Below are 17,741 nucleotides of genomic sequence, written 5' to 3'. Positions count from 1 at the left end.
GATGTACATCGATATCTTTAGATATGAATCTTTCCCTACTTACCTTCCACACTGAGGAAACAGGATGTCTTAAAGTCTTTTGCATCACAAGTATACGTCTTAGAATTATCAGGTTTGCAGCCATGGATAATAAGTCTTCTAATTCTTCCTTCTGCAACAATATCGTATTGCTTGGACTTAAAGATTTCCTGTCCAGCCTTAAACCATTTCACTTCAGCATTTTCTCTAGACACTTCACACTCCAGAACAGCAGTGGCCTCTTCTTCCACAGTTTGGTCCTCCAGAGGTTTAGTAAATTCTGCTGCAGGTTCTGTAAAAGATTCATATGAAAATTAAGTAAGGATAGCCGAAGCTTGGGGAGCCCAGAGTGTGCGTTGGGGTAACTGCTGGAGTCTGACCAGCTAAAACCGCACAGCTTGCCATTGATATCGCTGTCTGACAAGCTTTTCCACTGCTTGTCCAGTTAGGACCACCCTACCCGTTAGGGCTTTGGGTTGCAAACGTAACAGGAGCTGAGTAGGATGATTCCAGTGACTGGTCTGGCCTTCCAAGTCCTGCTGATGAACCAGGCTGGTTGTGCTCTCATCAGCAGTGCCCTGGAATACTGCTATCTATTCCATAAGTAAACATAAAAACTGCAACCTCAGTGGGGGAAATAATAGAGCAAAGCTTCAAAGAATTGTTTGACTTTTGTCACTCACCTTTTACAATAAGTTTAGCAGATGTAGTGAAGTCCTTGGCAGTAATTTTGACTTTTCCTGCTTCATCTAACTGAACGTCTCTGAGGGTGAAAGTGTGCACTCTACCTTCAGCGCGAGTAACAACCTGAACCAAAAAATGTTTGTAATGTTAATCTCATTAAATACCTGTTCCGAGCATTTTAAAGTATCAAATGAATAACTAAACAGATGCCATTCAAGAGAAATAGCCCATATTCCCAAAATGTTGTTGTTGTTATTATTATAAATACAATTGTTTGCACATCACAATTCTGCAGATTTTTTAATTTACAATAAGATTTCAATAAACTACAACGCAAACGTGTTGTGTAATGTTAGTTCACAATGTTGCAGCTACACTGAAAATTTATAGATCATTTATTTTCGTTCCTTTCCAACAGGTGTGGTACGAAAATATGCATCACAGTTAGTTAGTTAGCCAGTCAAACCTATATGTGGAACTGAACATCAAGTGCAAACAACTGTTTCTTTCAGCTGTTGCAAAGCTGACATGGAACCACAATCAACACTACCATCTAAATTTCTCAGAAATCTGTAGCTGGACTGGGTTTTCTTTGAAAGTACGATCCAACATGAAGATTATATGGAAGCTGATTGATGCTTTTTGTTGACAGATATCTAAGTATTAAGCAAATCCACAACAGAGTGTATTAAAGGCAATTTTTAGTGTCTGGTGTTTTAAAGATTGGTCTTGTAATTTTTAAAAAATCATTTTCAACATTGAATTAGCATAATGCTGTGTACAAAAATCTTATGAGGGAAAATATTACTCAAACTATTGGGGGCATGATTTTAAACGGATTGAATGAAACTGGGGTGGCAACAGTTTGAATTTAAATCGACATGTTACACTTATTAGCTACTTGCCGGGGAACGAACTACCATTTATAATCCTTGCATTTGATATAGCGCTTTTCACCTCTTGTAGACGTCTCAAAGTGCTTCACAGAATATACTGTAAAGTGAATTGTTTGTATATTCGTGGGCGAAATGCGGCAGCCAATTGCTCACAGCAGTGTCCCACAAACAGTCGTGGATTGAAGTGACCAATTTATTATTTTTTTCTTGAGGGATTATTATCAGAGTAAGGAAACTTGCCTAAGGTTTTGCACTGCCGGGAATCAAACCCAGGTCTCTCGCTTTTGAGATGAGTGCTCTAACTACTGAGGACTACATTTCAGCTTAGTTGTTTGTTGAATGAGTTTGTTTAATTCGTATGTCTCTTAGGTTTGATTTCCCAGATACATTTTAGTAAGCAGAAAGCCATTTCCTTCTGGAGTGACTGATTTGCAAACATCCACTGGATGTAAGGCAATTGCTACAAAAACTGCAAGATAGCCCTGGACTTTTAAGTGAAGACTTTGTTATATTTTTATCATGCTGTTGCACTTTGCGGGATATGTCAGTATTATTTTTCTTCGATCAGCCCGATATTTCTCCAGATCGTTGCACTTTATTCGGTAGATTAAACTCCACAACTTGCTGGTTTTAAGGGAGTTTAACGAGTTGAACCTTTCTGTTTGCAGCAAAACTGAACTCACAGCAGGTAAGGGAATTGGTGGCTAGAGATTAAAGACATTAAATATAGAATAAGCTGAAAGTGCACAGAAACGCAATGTTTTAGAGTTAGAAATATAGTATTCAATGCTACAATTGGCTTCACAAAACATTTCAAGGAGAGGACTTCTCTTGGAACATAAGAATTTCAGTGCAAATTTCAATTGTATTAAATACAGAGAGGGAAAAAAAAAGTTCATTTTCTTTTTTCATGTATTTGTGTTGCAAAATATGATCAACTTTACAGTTCTACTACATATACTTGTATGCAATGCACATATGATTGTGTGTATCTGTGTTTTTTTCTTTTGGAAAATTGAGGATCTGAAAATGCAGGTCTTGCAATATATCGCCTGCAGTAAAAGACTCAGCAATTTGCCCATGTCAAACCGAGCACTCAGGCACTTGTAGCATTTAAAAATAGCTCAGATTGATTGCTTGGAAACCCAAACTTGGCCAAATGTTATCTTATCTTAAAGCCCTGCCTGTCTATTGCCTGAAAAGGAATTGGAAACCACCAGAGCCCCTGATACGCAGAATGCTCAGAGATAGACACAGAATCAGAGAAGAAACCTTCGGAATATAGACTGAATAACTAACCAAGGTACTTATACTTATAGTATAGATAGTTAAAGAAAAATGCTCTTAAAAGTTACCAACATCAATGGTATACGTAAAATTCTAAGTGTTTAACAATTGAAATGGTCTTCCATAAAATAATTCCCCTAGGATCATGCATGTTGACACAATTGGCTTTGAAATAAATCACATACAAACACACACACGAGCAGAAATGAAATGGTATGGACTTACCCTGTCGCTGGCTTCCAACTTAGTGTCCTTCAAAAACCACTCAACTGGGATTCCTTCATACGAGAGCTCACACTCGAAGGTAGCAGAATGCCCAGCAACAACAGTGACATCTTTCAGGGGCCGGAGCAAGCCGATGACTCGTGCTTTGGATGTGGGAGAGAACATTGTTATTTCCGTGGTTCCCCAAGAGGCTTGTTTATTTCACCCGAACCTCATCTCAGCAACGACCCAAGAGACCAGCCTCTGTGTCCCTCACCCCCAGGCCCAGCAGAAGGAAAGCAATAGAGACATTCCAGCTATATTTGCATATTGTCCTCTTGAATTCTAACACCGTCAGCAGTAAATTTGAGTGGCATCTGCTTGAGATGCCAATCACATCTGCTCCCACACTACGATATAAGGTATGTATGTCCTTTTCAAAATAGCCACCAAGGCCATTGGTCACACAGCAAATTCCTCTCTGACAACCGCCCGCTGCTGTCAATCAACCTTCTGGCAAAAATGCAGACTTGAATATTATTTTGCCTCCAAATTATAAACTCAGCAAAAAAAAAAACTTTTGATGTGTTCCAACACTGCGTTTCCTTATTCGGTAATTGTATGTTAGTCATTTTATAGGCAATTTACTTTAATACAAAACCTACTTTTAATACAGAAACGCAAGTGGAATAAGCAAACACAATACAAATTTACATTTATTGAAGCATCTTACACGTCGAGAGGCACTTAGGAAAACTAGATTGTCGCTTGAGCTGGGGATGGGAGCAAAGGGGTGGGGAGGGGGAAATATGACTGAAAGCAATCAAAGATGGAGGCCTTGAGATGGATATTGAATAAGGTGAGGAAGGGAGTGGGTTGGGGGGACTCTGGGATAGAGTTCCAGAGAGTGGAAACGGTAAATTAATTGCCTAGAATGAATACAGTAAACTGCCTTATAAAGTTGCAGCAATTAATACAAAAGACCACATTTCTTCCCTCCAGAGAGAGAGTGCATTGATTCCATTGCAGCCAAAGGGAAATTTCGATGGAGAGGTTGCTTGCATATGTGGAATTCTCAGTCTGGTTAAATATCTTAAGCGTGATGTGTTTCTTCAAGTGTCAGACATCATGCATGATCTCATTTCATTTATTAAGAACCGATGGACCCAAAACATGCATTTGTGTTTAATAGGCTTATTGTATAAAAATGCAATTTAATAAACATGTAATGAAAAGTGATCTACCTTTGACTCTCAAATGAGCGTTGGATTTGGCATTTGCAGCTTGGAAATCAACTTGACCGGCTTGACCCAGTGGTACATTGTACAGAATAAGAATATGCTTAGTGCCTTCCTCCTTAATCTCACAGTCCTAAATTATAATGTAAAAAAGACCATTAATATCTTACATACAGTACAATTTCCCAGATAAATAAAAGTAAAACACTTGCTGATAAATATATAGATTGGCACTTACAGGTGACGGTCTTAAACTTTCTCCCTTCAGCTTCCAGTTGCCGTGTACATCTTCTTCGGAGATTTCCACCTCAAAGCGAGCAGTTTCTGTTTCTGTGATCTCAACACTGTACAGTGGCCGCATTATCTTTATGTCACGCTCTGAAATAAAATTCATTCAAAGTGTTATTCGCCAGAAAATCAAAACATTTCTGGAAACTCAAGGTAGCTTCATGAGAGTGCAAATGGTACGCCATTAGAAACTTCTGATTTGTATCATTCGTACCTTCGGTGTTCAGCTTGGCGGTTGTCTTATCAGAACCGCAGTCACATGAATACTCTCCCTGGTCGGTCTTTAGTGCTCGTTTGATGATTAAGAAGCGCTTCTTGCCGTCGGTCTTAAATTGAATGTTCTTTGAAGGAGTCAATTCTTTCCCATCCTTCAACCATTTAACTGGTGCTCCCGCTTTACTGATCTCACACTGGAACACAACTTCATCTTTCTCTACCGCTGTGTAGTCCTGCAACTTGCTGATAAAGTAAGGATCCCCCTCTGGAGAAAAACAAGGAAGACATTCAGAAGGCAAGAACAAAGGTAAATTTCTGTGCGAACTTCAGTCCGTAAAGTAAGTAAGTACATGTGTGCTAATACGGAAATAATCTTTACCAAGGACGATGAGTTTCGCCTCTGAACTTTGGTCCATAGCTTCAGCTTTGATGAGGGAGGTATCATCGATGGTCACGTCTTTGAACATAATGGCGTGAATCTTACCGTCATCTTTCATGGTTACTACTCGACTCGGGTGCAGCCGTACGTCATTTTTGTACCACACAACCTGAATATTCTCGTGAGAAAGCTCGGCTACAAATTCTGCCGTCTCACGCTCTTTCACGGTTTGGTCTTCGATGGGTTTGCTGAATTCAAGTCGGATACCTATGAAGAAAAGAAATGTTAAATCTCCCTCAAACTGCACTGGAAAGATAGCGCCTTATCCCATAGCATGGAAATGACATTAAAGCAGATACCAGCGGTACAGACCCAAAGGACACCTGAGTCGCAATGGCCTGAACAAACTCTTGTGCTACAAATATTCTATTATTTTATACAGCGCAATGGAAACATTGCTGTCACTTGCCTTGGATAATCAGTTTTCCACTTGTCTTCTTGTCCTCTGCTTCAAACGTATACTTTGCTTCATCATCAAATGCAGCTTCTTTAATTATCAATGCATATTTCGTTCCTTCTTCTAAGACCTCAAACTTAGCATCTGACTTAACCTCCTCTGTTCCTTTTAGCCAACGGAATGTCTTGGGCTTCCTGGATACTTCACATTCAAACTTTGCTTCGTCCTTCTCGTACACTTTCACATCATCAAGCGGTGTAATGAAGGTGATTGGGATTTCTGGATGGGTGTATACAAAGCAGAACACGATTAGGTATTTTAACAAATCCAAAACTTACAAGAAAGTGCATTTTTGTAACACTTGTAACATCAAAACACTTCACAGTAACAAATCCTGTCTAAACACTATTTTTTGTGGCCATGCATGGCAGATATTTTAAGCTCAGCAATGGAGCACAAAGAGCCATAATCTAAATGACCAATTAATCTGGGAAATTAGTGGCCAGGACACCAAGGGAAACTTTCTTTTCCAATTGTGACGTGAGATCTTTAACATCCACTTGAACATGCAGACAGGATTTTGGTTTAACATCTCATCTGAAGGACAATACCTCTGACAATACAGCAGTTCCCCTAGAATCTCAGCCTCGACCATTAGCTCAAGTCTTGATGTGGGACCTGAACCCTTAGTCGTGTGACCCAATGGTGAAAGTGAGCAATAGAATAAGTGTTACAAAACTGAGCCACAGAAACTAGATGTTCCAAGTGAATTGGAAATTACCTTTGACTTTCAAGTTAGCTGCACACTTAGCATTAGCAGCCTGAAAAGCAACTTCTCCAGAATCTTTCAGTTTGCAGTTGTACAGGATCAAAGTGTGCTTCTTACCATCCTCGAGAATCTCACAATTCTGTAAAGTACAAAAATCAAAGATGTGTAAAACGTGTCAATACGACAATGCTCCTAAATTCAATTAAGCATCAATTATTAGGAAGGCGATCTTGAGGTTTTACGCTCAATGATTTAACGCAGAATTGGTCAGTTAGCAAATCCATTGGATTTATAATTATTTATTGAAAGTTGCCACAAAATGCCCTTATGTTCAATCGAATTAGCCCGCAGTAAATCTATTCACATAATTTTAAGCAACTAAAGTTGTGTCTGTGCTGCTGGGAATGATTTGAAGTGCAAAATCTCGTTACAATCAAATTGTTCAAATGAAAAGAATCAGTTTGGTATTCTGAGTTTGGTGCATTCTCTGAACAAACCAGGTGTTAGACTTTTGTTATGAAGTAACTGGTTGTGTAACTGACACATCATTAACCTTTGAAAAATTCCATTGACAATTCTCTGGCCACTCAATAGACCATCAAAGAATGAGGAGTGAGCCCAGTACTATTGGAACCCACTATGTTTGCACTGGTCCTGAAGCTACCTCCTCTTGCTGGTGTCAAGGGAAGATTCAGTGCAATTTGTGTTGTTTTACAACCCCTTTAAACAGTGCACATTTGATGGTGAATCACTGCCAAATGTGCGGTAGAAGTGCAACACGAGTGCTCAAGCACAAAGGTCTGAATCTGAGCTAAATGCAGAAGAAATAACTTACGGGTGATGGTAACAGAGTTTCTCCATTCAGTTTCCACTGAGGATGCACATCAGTCTCTGAGATGTCCACCTCAAAACGTGCAGTTTCATCCTCGAAGATCTCTACTCCAAATAGTGGACGCATTATTTTGATAATGCGTGCTGCAACCACAGAAAGGAAAACAATGGGTTTTTAATAATAATAATATTCCTTGCATTTGATATAGCGCCTTATCATGTCTTCGAGACTTCTCAAGGCGCTTCACGGAATATACTCTAAAGTGAATTGACTGTATATTTTGTGGGCAAAACATGGCAGCCAATTGTACACAGCGGTTTAAAAAGTGGACAGATATTATCTTATGGTTATTTTCTTGAAGATTATAAGCATGTTAACTTGGAACACTTACCTTCAATATTCATAGAGGCTTTTGTGACATCAGTCCCACAGTCACATTCATATTCACCCTTCGCTTTATTGTCAACCTTCTTGATTATCAATATTCGGCGTAGTCCTTCAGCCTTCATAGAGACTATTTTTGATGCTCTAATTTCTTCACCATCCTTCCGCCATTTCACCGGCACATCCTTGCTAAGCTCACATTCCAGTTTCACTTCATCTCTCTCCACGGCAGTGTAATCCTGTAGCTTCACCGTGAAATACGGATCTGCCTCTGTAGATGAAGGAAGAAATGACAGAAATATTTACTGTGTAAAACTGCATGAAGAAGTGTTGTATTGTGTTGTGTCGGTTGTAGAAAAATAGATCTAACAGGGAGTTTAGGAGAAATGTCTTCACCCAGAGGGTGGCGAGAATGTGGAACTTACTGCCAGAAGCTGTGGTTGAAGCAAAAAGCATCAATGTATTTAAGTGAAAACTTGATGTGTACATGAGAGAGAAAGGAATAGAGGAGTATCGGAGAGGGAAGTAGGAGGGGTGGAGGCTTGTGTGGAGTATAAACCCCACTACAGACTTGTTGGGGTGTATTGCCTATCGTGTAACTCTATATAACTCAGTGTAATACAGAGAATAATAATACGATTACTGTATCTGACTCTTACCGATGACAATCAGGCAACCTTTGGTGGAAAGTTCAGTGACTTCTGCCTTGATCTCACATGTATCATCCAGAGTCACTTCTCTAATTTCTAAAACATGCTTCTTCTCGTCAGTGGAGATCAGAACAGTTCTGCTTGGATGAAGTACGGTTTCATTTCTGTACCAAGTCACAGGCAAATTTTCGTGGGAAAGCTCAATTTCAAAATGAGCCGTGTTTCCTTCTTTAACTGTCTGGTCCTTCAGTGGTGTAAGGAATTTCAACCTTGTACCTAAAATATGAATGTAAATGCCGTGAGCAAACAAACTATTGCACATTTCCTGACACAGTTTATAATTTTGTCCTTAATCATTCAATTCAATGCCACGATTACTTTAAATCGTCATGTAAACTTGCTTTTTGTTTTAAAAAATCATTAAATATCTGTGATCAGTATGAGATCTGCAAAGGGCAGGCTGGTATATATCAGAATAGGTGAACTCAAACATATTCAGGATCTATCATTCACATTTGCCATGCCAAATCATGGCATTGTCAACAAAAAAGGTCAAATCAGTTAAACAGCTTATTATATGACGCGAGCATCATGTAACACCTCTTGTTTGCTCATGTGGGTAATAATAACAACAATAATAATAATAATCCTTGCATTCGATGTAATGCCTTATCACTCACGCCTTCTAGACGTCTCAAAGTGCTTCAGAGGTTTAAAAAAAAGCATGAAACATACCAGTGACAATCAGCTTTGCAGTTGTTTTCTTGGCGTCGACTTCAGCAGAATACTCTCCTTCATCATCAAAAGTAGAGTTATTGATGACAAGAATCTGCTTCTTTCCATCAGCGACCAAATCATACTTATCGCCAACCTTAAGTATATCTGAGCCTTTAGTCCACATAATCTTCGTAACCACTCTGGTGAGGACGCATTCAAACCGTGCTTGACGTTTTTCAGGCACAGTCACGTCACTCAGGGGTACCTCAAAGTCAAGTTCAATTTCTGCAAATAACGTTAGTTACATTTTAATAAGACGCTACGCAAAGAAGAAATCAACTACAGCATACTTCAACTTGTATTTGATTCAAAGTGCCGCCGTTTATAATCAGAGGAGATGTTACGGTCGCTGCTTTTTTGTCTCAGAGGTATGACTTACCTTTCACTCTCAGGTAAGCAATGGATGTGGCATTCCGTGCCCTGAAGATAACTTCACCAGCTTGATCCAGTCTGACATTGTGAAGGGTCAAGGTACGTTTAGTCCCTTCATCTTTCATTTCACAGGTCTGCAAAAGATAACAAAGTTCATCGTTTATGGCCCGTAACAATGTATAGTAATATCGGCCTCGAATTTCATGGGAAATATCTAAATATTGCAGGTACAAAGGAACAGCTTACAGGAGATGGGCGCAGTATTTCTCCCTTAAGTTTCCACTCTACTGAAACATCTTGCGAGATCTCAGTTTCAAAGACAGCGGTTTCTTTCTCGTAAACTTCCACACTTTGCAGTTCTAAAAGTATGTCGATCTCACGCTCTGTCAATGCAAAAAGAAAGATCATTATTTTTAGCCTTACAGTAGAATGCTGCAAACCATTCAGACATCCACATCCTATGAATAACACTGTTGTCAAGGTTTTATAGCAGATTTTTAAAACGTACATGTAAAAGAGGCTTTTTTTATAATGTAGCTGTCAGTTTGACACAAAGGGCAGCAATTTTGCCTTTGAGTCAGGAGTTTCAGTAAGTGAGTTCAAGCTCCACATCAGAACTTGAGCTATTAGTCTCGACATAGGGGAGTGGTGCATTGTTGAAGTAATTGTCTTTCAGGTAAGACATTAAACTCAGGTTCTCTTCTACCTGTAAAGAACCCACCATAATAATACTAAAATAATAATAATAATAAATAATAAAATAATAATAATAAAAAAAATATTGTGGACAAAAATCCCTCAGATTAATTGGTCAATCGCTTTGTTGTTACAACAACAAGAACAAGATTACATTTGTTTAGCGCCTTTCACGTCAGGAGGACGTCCCAAGGATTTACCTACAAAAAAACCACACAACAATGACTTGCAAAGTGCTTGAGATTGCTTTGAAATAATAAGATGCTAAAATTATGTATTTTCCTTTGCTGATTTACCACATTGCACTTTTGTAAAATATCCCCAAACCATAAACTGAATGTGATATTGGTAAAATTACTTTTTTACGAAGTACGAACATTGCAGAAGTCAGGACGTTATTTTATTGGTGGTGGCAGATCAACTGGGGTGCACACGTCTAAATTTTAGTTTGTTTTGACAAGAATAGTCAGTATTATATATATATATATATAAAATATATCTTACCGTCAACGATCAGGTTGGCTGTGGAGGCTTGTCCTTCCACCTCCACTGTGTATTCGCCCTGGTCCTCGGGGCTCACATTCTTCAGTGTGAGAGTAAGAATTTTACCAACTTTCTTAATTTCAAACTTTGACGGGGGCATTGCTGAAATCTCCTCTTCGCCTTTGAACCATTTGATATTTGGTGTATCCTTTGCGATTTCGCATTGAAAGACGGCAGTTTCCTTTTGTTTGACCCGTTGGTCCCGAAGTGGCTTGACAAACCATTTCCTGACAATTTCTGCAGGGGAGGAGAAAATTATAAACTGAGTACTGTTCGTACGTTCACCAGTTACAGATCAACTAGAGTCGTAAACATGTGGAACGGGCTCCCTTGGGAGAGAGTGGAAGCAGACAATGTCATTTGTTTCAAGAACAAATTAGATAGATTTCTGCTAGAAAATAATATCGCAAACTACATCAACCTTGGTCTTCGTTCGCAGAGCAGATTCTTAGTTCTTATCAACGAAATAGCACTTAACAGTCTATAACAAAAGAAAGATGGCAATAATCCTCAAAAGTAATTACCTTGTACGCTAACTTTTCCTTCACATTTTATATTAGCAGTCTCGACAGTATACACTCCAGCATCAGAAAAGTCACTGTCTGAGATAGTAATGGAGCGCTGCAGCCCGATGACACTGATAGTTAATTTGCCAGGAATATTTTCAACAACTTCACCATCCTTCTTCCAAATCACGTCTCTGTCCTTGTTTAACTCACAGGTCAGATACAGAGGTTGTCCTTTGAAGACCATGATCTCTTCTTCCAGCGTCTTAAAGAATTGCACTGGCAGTTCTGAACATTTTATGGGGGGGTGGGGGGTGGGGGGAGGAGGTGGGGGGAGAAAATAGCAATTAATGGTCTATAACAAAAGAAAGAAAAGTTAAAACATGCAAATTCCCATCTAATTGTCTGGATTAACCTGAACTGACCAGCCCTTAAGTGACAACAAGGCAAAAAGTTTAGAGTTAACTTTAGAATTATTCTGAGAAAAGGCCATATGTTTCCGCAAGCTTCCTTTGCCTATAGCTATTTTAATGGAATTCCCAGTCGTGTTCTTGGCTTGTGCCATGCAATACCTCAGATAGGAATACAAAATACCTTGGACGATTAGTTTGGCTGTGCTCATCTTTTCTTGCTTTCCGAGACGGCCTACACAGGTATATTCACCGGTATCTGAAAGCTGCACATCAATGATATGCAGCTTCCTATCTTTGCCATCGGATGTAAATTTGTGCTTAGGGCTCTCTCTCACAGTGCTTCCGTCCTTCATCCAGGATGTCTGTGCTGTCGATGGCGAGATCTGGCATTCAAATACAGCAGAAGAACCTATGGACTCGGCCTCCTCCAACACGATATCTTTTAGCTCTTTGACAAATTTCAGTGGGACTGCTTTAAGCTGGAACCCTGCAAAAGGTGCCTCTTCTCCGGGCGGTCTGCCACCACCTGGTTTAAGTCCTTTCTTGTCTGCGTCTCCAGGCGATGGCGTTTTTCTCGCTAAAATTCAGAGTTGGACATAAATACATTGGATTTTTTTTTTTATTTCTCGCTCGTTTCGCATGCTTCTGAAGAAGGTTTGAAGTGAACCAGACACGAGATGCCACTGCGTGCCATGTTTCAGCCGGTAAAAAAAAGGCGGAGATGCAAGCAAGAGCAATGGCAACTGACTGGCCAAGATGATGCAAACCTGGTGCACGGAAGCCCATCATTCAAAGTCTATGCATTCCATCATGCCATACTGATTTCAGATGATAGGATTTATTTATGCCATCTCGAGTATCTACAGCTACTATAATTTCAATATGGATGAGGAATATTCGCCATTCACCAATGAAGAAGCAACAATTCCAAATCACAAGTCTTCAGAACAACGCAAGTGTATTCAACTTGTAACTAATCTGGTACAGTCGCAGAAAAACTGTTTCTTTTGCACACACAGAGGAGAACACGCATGCATCTGTGGTCATTAGATCCCAATAGGGCTATCACAATCAATGCAGAAACCATTTTTCTCATTTAGTTTCCGTGCAAACATGCTTCTACAAGTCTCAAGTGCAGCAACTTTGCAGATGTAAACGGAACACATACTCTAGTATTATATTTACTGTTTGTAGGTGTAAAGGTACTGTATAAAGTGGGTAAATCATGCAGATTAAACTACTATTTGAACTTATGGATTCAGTCAGTTAACCATGTTACAGTAATGAGATCACAAGGCCAAGCAAATCAATTTGACTTATCACAATTCTGAAATAACTCAAATTTTTTTTAAGAGCAGTGGAAACTTCAGATTTTATTTTAACACAGATATAAGTGTGACATTTTAACAGGGTGTTTTAGGTAACAAGAGAATTCATTAATATTGCATAATTGTCGATGTGACACATTAGAACACTATTATAGCCATCGGCTGAGGTTAATAGTGTTCATGTGACACTTATACATGTGTATAATCATGCAGCCAATTGAAGCTGAGACTATCTGCTTGGTAGATCCTCTCACCTCTTGGTGAACCTCTGCCCCTGCCAGCTTCTTCACCTGGTGCCTTAGCATCTGTAGTGAGACAGTAGTGTAAGTATCGGCATGTCACAACTTTCCTACCAAATAGTTAGATGTTATAATAATCCTTGCATTTAATATAGCGCCTTATCAAGTCTTCGAGATGTCTCAAAGCGCTTCACAGAATATACCGTAAAGTGAATTGACTGTATATTTTGTGGGCAAAATGTGGCAGCCAATTGCGCACAGCAGTGTCCCACAAACAGTCGTGGATTGAGTGACCAAATTATTATTATAGTTTATTTTTTTTAGAAGGGATTATTACCACCAGAAAAGCGATCGGCCAAACGACTGATAACCCACAACTGAAAATTGAGACTAGAAAAATGTTCTTCAATGAAGCAAAAATATTTATATAGATACAAAAATAAAAAAAGGAATACTGGGACCATCTTAATCTAGTAATTAAATGCTTACTCATGGCACCAAAAGAAATTAAAATGAATATCTGTTAGCTGAAAGATGAGAAAAATGAGAAACCAGACATTTTTTAAATTTTTACTGAATTCCCTAACCATGAAAGGGAATTGAAAATTACTGAATAATTCACCCTTAGTTCTGTTAATAGCAAACAGAAAAAAAAAATATCTTTTCAGACAGAAAAGATGAAACCACATGGACAAAGCACAAATAACGGACATTAATTTCGTAACACGGTTGACATCCCTAGTGCTTCATGCACACACCAGCGGACAGACTGCCAAGAGAAAGACATTGACACAGACGGACTCACATACAACATTCAGGAACACTGACTAGTTTTCCAAGCATGTGATCAGTGAAGATCTGCAGCCATCTCACCTCGTTGCTTGGAAGACTTTCCAGGAGTCTGAACTACACCCTCAACTAATTCTTCATCATCTTCACATTCCCAATCAACAGATGAGCCATATTCTTCCTCTCCTTCAGTTCCTTCCCATTCCCAATCTTCTGTGTATGGTAATTCTTCTGATGATATCTCCTCCGTCCCTTCTTCTGGCTCTTCAATCTCGCCTTCATAAGCTTCTTCATCAGCTGCTTCATGTGTTGCTTCAGATTCTCCCTGTGAAATATCTTCCGAAGGGACCTTGTCCAGCTCTACTGTTTCGCTTTCTTTGACTGAAATAGGCACTTTTTCTTTCCTAATTTTACGATCTACAGCCTCAGGTTTCTGTTTAGGAGAAATCACTTTCTTTCCAGATATCTTCTTTGGTTCTTTTTCATCAGCCACAACTTCCTTTGAAGGAACTTTCTTCATCTCTACAGTTCCCTTTGGTGTTTCTGATATGGGCACTTTCCCTTTGCTAATTGCACTGTCCACAGCATCTGGTTTCTCTTTAGGGAATACTTTAGGGGAAATAACTTTCCTTCCAGGTATTTTCATTTGTTCTTTTTCATCTGCCACAATTTCCTTTGAGGGAACTTTCTTTATCTCTACAGTTTCCTTTAGTGTTTCTGATAGGGGCACTTTCCCTTTGCTAATTCTAATGTCTACATCATCTGGTTTCTCTTTGGGGGAAATTGCTTTCCTTCCCGGAATTTTCTTTGGTTCTTTTTCATCAGCCACAACTTCCTTTGAAGGAACTTTCTTCACCTCAACAGTTTCCTCTGATATTTCTGATATGGGCACTTTCCCTTTGCTAATTGTACTGTCTACAGCATCTGGTTTCTCTTTCGGGGATACTTTAGGGGAAATAACTTTCCTTCCAGGTATTTTCATTTGTTCTTTTTCATCTGCCACAATTTCCTTTGAGGGAAATTTCTTTATCTCTACAGTTTCCTTTGGTGTTTCTGATAGGGGCACTTTCCCTTTGCTAATTCTAATGTCTACGTCATCTGGTTTCTCTTTGGGGAAAATTGCTTTCCTTCCCGGTATCTTCTTTGGTTCTTTTTCATCAGCCACAACTTCCTTTGAAGGAACTTTCTTCACCTCAACAGTTTCCTTTGGTATTTCTGATATTTCTGATATGGGCACTTTCCCTTTGCTAATTGTACTGTCCACAGAATCTGTTTTCTCTTTCGGAGATACTTTAGGGGATATGACTTTCCTTCCAGGTACTTTCCTTGGTTCTTTTTCATCCAACGCAACCTCGTTTGAGGGAACTTTTTTCAGTTCTACAGCAACCTTCCCTATTTCTGAAACTGGCACTTTCCCTTTGCCGATCAGAAGCTGCTTCTCACCAGGCTTCTCATCAAATACTGCCACCTTGTCCGCTATTTTCTGTGGTTCCTTTTCCTCAAATGGAGTTTCTTCTGAGGGAACTTTTTCAAGTTGCACGGGTTCTTTCTGTTCTTGTGAAACAGGCACTTTGCCCTTACCTATTGGAGAGCGTGATGCGATTGGTTTTTCCTTTGACGTAATGATTTCCTTTGGCATAATTATTTGCTTTTCGGGCACTTTAGGAGGTTTCTGGGGTTCTTTTTCTTCCGATGCCCTTCTTTTTGAGGGAATTGGTTTTAACTCAACGATTTCTTTGTCCTCCTCTGATATTGGCACTTTCCCTTTACCAATTTTAAACCGAGACTCAGGAGGCGTCTCTTTGGGAGCCACCACCTTCTTCTCAGGTACTCGCTTAGGAGGCACATCGGCCTCTTCAGGGGGAACCTGTCCTGGAATAGGTTTCTCTGCAGTCTTTTCCAAAATGGTCTCCCTGGGCATCCTATCCATTGGGTGGATGTCTATACCTTTAGGTTTTTCTTCTTCGATAGACGGTTTAATCCTGGGTTCATCTTGAACAACTTTGGGAAAGTCAACTTTCTTGAGACTCGGATGTTCCTTTTTCTCCTCCTCAGCTTTGGGAATTATATGAACTTTTTTCTGCACCAAATGTTTTTCTTCTTTTTCTTGCTCCTTAGGGCTTTTGCTAGGCTTTTTCATTGGAACGACAGTTTGTTTAGCTTTCTCTGGTAGAGGAATTTCAACCTGTTTCACTGATGGCTTTTCCTTTTCACCTACCTCCACGGGAACTCTTTCAGGTTTGGTCAATGGTGTAATAGTTTTTTCACCTTTTTCTAAAGGAACTTCGTCATCCCTTTCGAGTATTATTTGCTTTCCTCGGTCTTCTATGCCCTTGGGGACTCTACCAGGTACCTTTGCTGCTAACTCTTTTTCTTTCACGGTTTCTTCTTTAGGCTTCCTCATAATCCCTTCTCTGGCTCTCTCTCTTGTTTGGGGACCCTACTAGGTTTCTTAAGTGTTACACTTTCTGGTTCCTTTTCTTCTTCTTCAGGAACTCTACCAGATTTTTTCAGCAATGGTTTGTCTACAATATCTTCTTCCATGGTGATCTTATCTGGTTTCTTGAGTGTTGTTCCCTTTACCTTATCATCTATTTTAGGACATCACTAACTACCTTTAGTCCTGATTGTCTATTTTCTTCTTCCTCCTTTGAGAATATTCCATCTTTCTTTAATGACAAAACTTCCCGGTCAGGTTCCACTTCCTTAGGGCTTTTAACACGTATCCTATGTTTTAATTCTAATTGTTTTTCCTCTTCTTTGGGTGATGCATCAAACTTCCTGCGTATAACGCGCTGTTCACCTTCCTCTTCCTTAGAAATCTTACTAGTTTTCTTCAGATTTGTGATTTCTAACAAATCTTCCACTACTTCCTTTGGAACTTTGACTGCTGGTTTTAATTTCAAAGGTGCCTCTGTTTTTTCTGTAGCTATAAAGGTTTTATATTGAATTTAGTGATTGATTAACAAGGACAACATCAATTCCATAAAAGAAACGTTTAACAGAAGAACAACATAAATCAAACAATATCGTATGTTCTGGACTAGATTTAGGTTCCCTAGATTGAAACAGACTGGAGAACATTTTGATAGACAACCAAGTACGCCTAAAGACATGTAAACAGGAAGAATAACAAGACATAATTTACATAAATTGTAACGGTTTCTTAAATGGACTGGAAGGACAGTTTGATACATTACCAATACACAACATTTATATACCTGCGGACTAAAGTTTAAAATTATGCAGTATTTCATATTCAACTGGCCCAAATATTGAACATTAGGAGATCAACAAGTGACAATTGGATGTTTTGCATTTATTAAACAAAGTTTCAAGTTGTGTTTGATAGACTGTACCTTTTACAGGTCTCTTGCCTCCTATTGGAGTCGTTATAGGAGCTGTAACACCAGGTACTTCTGAAACAAAATAAAGAAATGATTTTTACACTGTGATAATCAGAGACTTAAAAAAATGCACATTCTATTGAACTCAGGCACTCTGAACAGCTACATAAAAGGCTGTCCCTGAACACAGCAGCTGCAACACCGGATATCATCTTGGAATCACCTGCTGATAGTTTAGTGTGAACTTACATTTCAACTGAAAAGTTCTGCAGATCGGTCTGTAAGATGGGGATTTTACTAACACAGCCGAATATAGAGTAAGGTTGGAATCTTGCTGCTCAGACGTAACAACGGGAGAATTTTTTCCCCCAGTAGGCTGGTCAGTAAGAAATCAAGTGGCAAATCTGCCAGATTAGATAACATGGGGAA

The 17,741-nt window shown here is 39.3% G+C and overlaps 1 protein-coding gene across 1 annotated transcript in view; it reads right to left on the bottom strand.

The window, feature by feature from the left end:
• Positions 1-17,741, bottom strand: part of ttn.1 (titin, tandem duplicate 1) — a 227,881-nt gene that overhangs the window by 88,875 nt on the left and 121,265 nt on the right. The window contains 20 exon segments of the mRNA XM_042336317.1: positions 44-310; positions 702-825; positions 3,111-3,253; positions 4,334-4,460; positions 4,566-4,705; positions 4,830-5,096; positions 5,211-5,477; positions 5,680-5,946; positions 6,449-6,575; positions 7,272-7,411; positions 7,660-7,923; positions 8,312-8,578; positions 9,038-9,304; positions 9,459-9,585; positions 9,698-9,834; positions 10,652-10,927; positions 11,215-11,484; positions 11,791-12,186; positions 13,192-13,242; positions 17,325-17,384. Of these exon segments, the coding sequence (XP_042192251.1) occupies positions 44-310; positions 702-825; positions 3,111-3,253; positions 4,334-4,460; positions 4,566-4,705; positions 4,830-5,096; positions 5,211-5,477; positions 5,680-5,946; positions 6,449-6,575; positions 7,272-7,411; positions 7,660-7,923; positions 8,312-8,578; positions 9,038-9,304; positions 9,459-9,585; positions 9,698-9,834; positions 10,652-10,927; positions 11,215-11,484; positions 11,791-12,186; positions 13,192-13,242; positions 17,325-17,384 (3,984 nt within the window).

This window comes from Callorhinchus milii, unplaced genomic scaffold, assembly GCF_018977255.1.
Source record: "Callorhinchus milii isolate IMCB2004 unplaced genomic scaffold, IMCB_Cmil_1.0 Scaffold6, whole genome shotgun sequence".
Lineage (NCBI taxonomy): Eukaryota > Metazoa > Chordata > Chondrichthyes > Chimaeriformes > Callorhinchidae > Callorhinchus > Callorhinchus milii.
Note: the sequence above shows the minus strand (reverse complement) of the source record. Positions and strands in the feature narration are given on the sequence as shown.